Source organism: Macrobrachium rosenbergii, chromosome 13 (assembly GCF_040412425.1).
Source record: "Macrobrachium rosenbergii isolate ZJJX-2024 chromosome 13, ASM4041242v1, whole genome shotgun sequence".
In the NCBI taxonomy this organism is placed as follows: domain Eukaryota; kingdom Metazoa; phylum Arthropoda; class Malacostraca; order Decapoda; family Palaemonidae; genus Macrobrachium; species Macrobrachium rosenbergii.
In genome coordinates, this window is record NC_089753.1 from 26,641,413 (window position 1) to 26,646,412 (window position 5,000).

At 35.8% G+C, this 5,000-nt stretch overlaps 1 protein-coding gene across 1 annotated transcript in view; it reads right to left on the reverse strand.

Moving 5' to 3' along the window:
- LOC136845069 (fibroblast growth factor receptor-like 1) overlaps nt 1-5,000 on the reverse strand; it is a 599,462-nt gene that overhangs the window by 129,887 nt on the left and 464,575 nt on the right. The window contains exon 2 of the mRNA XM_067114891.1: nt 2,203-2,436. Within this exon, the coding sequence (XP_066970992.1) occupies nt 2,203-2,317 (115 nt within the window). The 5' untranslated portion in view covers nt 2,318-2,436. The remainder of the gene's footprint in view (nt 1-2,202; nt 2,437-5,000) is intronic.

The following is a 5,000-nucleotide window of genomic DNA, read 5'->3' on the forward strand; positions in this document are numbered from 1 at the left end:
AAAACAACTGTCAAGGGAAAACAGCCACTGCCGAATGACGTAGTTTGATAACGTCATTACAAACAACGTTTAACTGTTGTTTCGCGTCCTGGCGTTATTAATTACAGCTCTCGCCACAAATACATCATAAAAACTGCCAAACAAACAAATAAAACAAAAACAGTTTTAAAAACAAATACAACAGGGAGGTCGTTGGAACTTTTCCCTGGACCACAGAGTATGGGTGTTGTTTTTCAAAAGCGTGTGTTTGTTTAGTGCTGGAAAAAATATATATATATTTATACAATTCAGAAGGTTAATTTTATCAGAATTATTATTATTATTATTATTATTATTATTAGATAATATATATATAATATACACATATATATATAAATAAATCAGAAGGTAAATTTTACCAGAATTATTATTATTAGTATTATTATTATTATTATTATTATTATTATAACTGCTGTTATTACCCGTGATCTTAACAGTGCGTCTACAACGATAAGGTATTTAAAAACAAACAAAACCGAATAATATAATAATAATAATAATAATAATAATAATAATAATAATAATCTGATAAAATTTACCTCCTGAAATATAATATATATATATATGATATATTATCTAGCAATAATAATAATAATAATAATAATAATAATAATAATAATAATAATAATTTAACTATGTTCACGGCACATGAAATTATACTAACCTCACTACTCTACGCAATATGCTACACACAAAAATAATCTTATAACTATCTTTAACTTAGTTGAATAACAATACCCGCAAGTTACTGAGTTAAATAATAAAAAATAAATAATAAATAATAAAAAAACAATAAAAAATAACTAATGAAAAAGTTTAAACATGTTTTAAATAAAAAACTATTTTTTTCTAAATAAAATACAGAGTCGACCAAAATCTGATATTCAGGTTTCATCAACAATAATTCCAGCTAATTATTTTTTGTTGTAAACAACGCTGGCCCGTAGAATATTCGCTTCGTTCTATACAAAAAAAATATTGATCTGAATAAATTTAATTTTTTTTAATATTGATGTTGAAATTTGTGTAATTATAAAGCGATCATTTTGTATATATATATATATATATATATATATATATATATATATATATATATATATATATATATATATATATTGTGTATACATATAACTACATATATATACATATATTTATTTATGTATGTGTATATTATATATACACATACATTATATAAATGTATATATATACATTTATATATATACAATATACATATTGACATAATCTAACCTACGCCTAAATTAAATGAACCTAACCTCTTAGCACAGAGAGAGAGAGAGAGAGAGAGAGAGAGAGAGAGAGAGAGAGAGAGAGAGAGAGAGAGAGAGCTAATTCGGTAAAAACGGAAGACAGTAGAGAAAACCAAAGCCTCACGTTGTTCATTTGAAAGCTTAACCAAATTTGACATATTCGCCGTCTCAACGAAGCTGGCTGGCTTTGCGACGCCACATCCGAGCACGAATCAATCAATCAATCAACGGGAAGCGTTGCTAAATCTTCCCGCAGTGCAAATGAGGTTAGTCGCTATGATGATCGCCATTAGCGGAATTGAGAAAATCTGCATAATTATGCAATACACCCGATCCTAACCTACTCTCCCCTGGGGCACTGTGCCCTGACCTGGTTTGGTATTGTTTTATTTTGTTTTACCCACCTCGTTCTGTTTAGATTTTGGGCACCTGAGGCATCTTGGCCTATAACCTTTCCCGGGGCATTGTGGCCTGACTTGGTAGTGTAATGTTTTACCAACTCTGTCCTGATTAGATATTGGGCATTTAATACATCCTAGCCTAACCTTCCCTGGGGCAATGTGTTTTGACCTTACCCTGTTTAGATATTGGGTATTTAATACATCTTAGCCTAACCTTTCCTTGAGCACTGTGACCTGACTTCGTCGGATATTGTCTAACCCACCTTGTTCTGTTTAGACTTTGGGCATTTCTAGCTATTTCTGAGGTGCTTTATACCCTCCCTGCCCCAAGCAAGGTCTGCAGTCAACCCCTCCACTATAACTCTCCCATTTTGTACTGGAAGGGTGCACTAGGTAATTACAGTACACTGGGCTAATTCTCCCATTTTTTACTGGAAAAGGTACACTGGGTAATTACAGTGCAGTGGCTAATTGCACTAATGCAAAAACCTCACCTTTGATTCCTGCAGCTAGGGCAGGCGAAGAAGCAGCGAGGAAACTTCCAAGCATCAGAAGTACCACCAGGGGCATCATTGTGGAGGTGCTGACGACGCGGTTGTTGTTGACCATTTTTGGGTTCTCTTGACGAAGTTCAGCAACAGGAGATAAGACAATGTTCTTGCCTTCCTTTCTGACTGCTCGGGTCAATGCGGTTCTTCAACTGCTTTCACTCCTTGGCATTGCCAGACCTGTGGGAACAGAGATAGGGTGGTTTGAATAATGATAGTCATGGTGGTAAGTCTCATGTGGTATAGGGCTATCACATTCTAATGGCCTTCAATTGCACTGTACAGGTTCTTGGTAAACAGTAAGTCAAGGCCAGCAAATATATTTATCGTTATATCTGGATTGTTTCATTACAAGTGGTACATGTATAGGTCTATCACATTCTAATGGCCTTCAATTGCACTGTACAGGTTCTTGGTAAACAGTGAGATATATTCTAATGATCATCATATATATATATATATATATATATATATATATATATATATATATATATATATATATATATATATATATATAACATTACATCTGGATTGTTTCATTACAAGTGGTACATGTATAGGTCTATCACATTCTAATGGTCTTCAATTGTACTTTACAGGTTCTTGTAAACTGGTCTTAGATTCAAATATATATATATATATATATATATATATATATATGTACATTACATCTGGATTGTTTCACCACAAGTGGTACATGTACGGCCTAAATTCAGCTGGTCTTAGATTGTACATTACAGGCATACGGTAAACAGTGAGATACTTCCTGAACATAAGCACATTCATTTATAATCAAATATGGATTGTTTTACTCCAATAAATATGTTTGGAGTTAGTTAACTTATGAAAAAAGATTGCACAAAATTATTTTAAACAAAAGCTGCCTCGTGTCAGCAGGGAAAACGTCCTGACACTAAGAATAGACTCAAATTCTAAATTTTCTCCATAGTTCACTTTCTCTCTCCTGCCAACTTTCCCCACCCCCTTCCCCAAGCCCCCCACCCTTACCCTCTCCCTCACAAAACGAGCTAAACACATTCCTCCTGACCAGCTCGAGTCGAACACCAAATTAAGAAAATGGTCCGATAACAACGCAAAGGCACCGTTGCTATGAAAGGCCTTCCCTCCCTGATCCGGGACCAATCCCCTCTGCAGCCCGCCAGATGGCGTATATACCGGTATATCAACTTGGGCAAAAGGAGACCACCCGTGGTTGGTAGTCTCTCTCTCTCTCTCTCTCTCTCTCATACATCCATCGATACCGGAATGTCGATCTGTTTCTCTCAAACATACATTCACATATGTTTTTCTCAAACATACATTCACATAATCTCTCTCTCTCTCTCTCTCTCTCTCTCTCACTCACACACACACACACATTCCTCGATACCTGAATGTTAATCTTTCTCTCAAACAAAGGTGCACACACATACGACCTCTCTCTCTCTCTCTCTCTCTCTCTCTCTCTCTCTCTCTCTCTCTCTTCTCTTATACATTCCTCGATACTTGAATGTCGATCTCTTTCTCCCAAACATACATACACAAAATCTCTCTCTCTCTCTCTCTCTCTCTCTCTCTCTCTCTCTCTCTCTCTCTCTCTCTCTCTCTCTCACACACACACACACACACACATACATTCCTCGATACCTGAATGTTAATCTTTCTTTCAAACATACTGCAATACACATTCTCTCTCTCTCTCTAACTGAATGTCAATCTCTCTTTCAAACAAACATATACAGATCCCATACTCTCTCTCTCTCTCTCTCTCTCTCTCTCTCTGTAAACACTTCAAAATATCTTAATCCTTTTTCTCTCTATACGAAACAGTCACTCCGGGATACAGAAATATCCATCGCTCTGTCTTCTGTACACAACTGCAGGCAGTTCTCGATACAACGATCTCTCTCTCTCTGAAAACACTGACACGCCTCGACGCATAAATCTCTCTCTCTCTCTCTCTCTCTCTCTCTCAGTGGGTTGCATTACAGCATAATTCATAGGTAACTATATCTCACTGACATTTCCTCTGCCATACACCGGGCACCGGCTGTAATTACCTTGATGGAAACCACCCATTCCTATATAACCCTCCCCCACATATGTATGTGGCCACGGGTATTTAATTAAACGAATCCCCTACCCCCCCCCCCGCCCCCACAATCCAACAGACTACTTTTTTTGCGCGGAAAAAGTAATGACAACACGATTAACGGTCATTGTACTTCGCCGCGCGCAGGATTTCCCGAAAAAGAAAAAAATAAAATAATAGTAATTGGAAGTTTTCATTTGTGCCGTGATGGAAGAGGCCGTATGTTACTCCCAGTGTACGGTATGCTGTGTGTAATGTTACGTAAAACAACATGACATGTTGTGTTGTGTGACATAATACCATGATATGAGACTAAAAGAATGTGCTTTTGAATGTTGAATGTTTCAGTGACTGAGAGTTGTGCTCTGCTCTCTCTCTCTCTCTCTCTCTCTCTCTCTCTCTCTCTCTCTCTCTATATATATATATATATATATATATATATATATATATATACATACACGTAAACTCATATACTTCAACCAATTGTAAATTACAATCAAATAACACGTTGGTAAACGTATTAGCCTAGCCCTAGACCCATGCTAGGCTGTTCATCCACCACAATACTCGTATAGTGTTAAGTAATATACAATGTTTTAAATCATCGTATTGAATTACTTATTTTTAGTTTTCTGTAAAAGAAAACTATTGT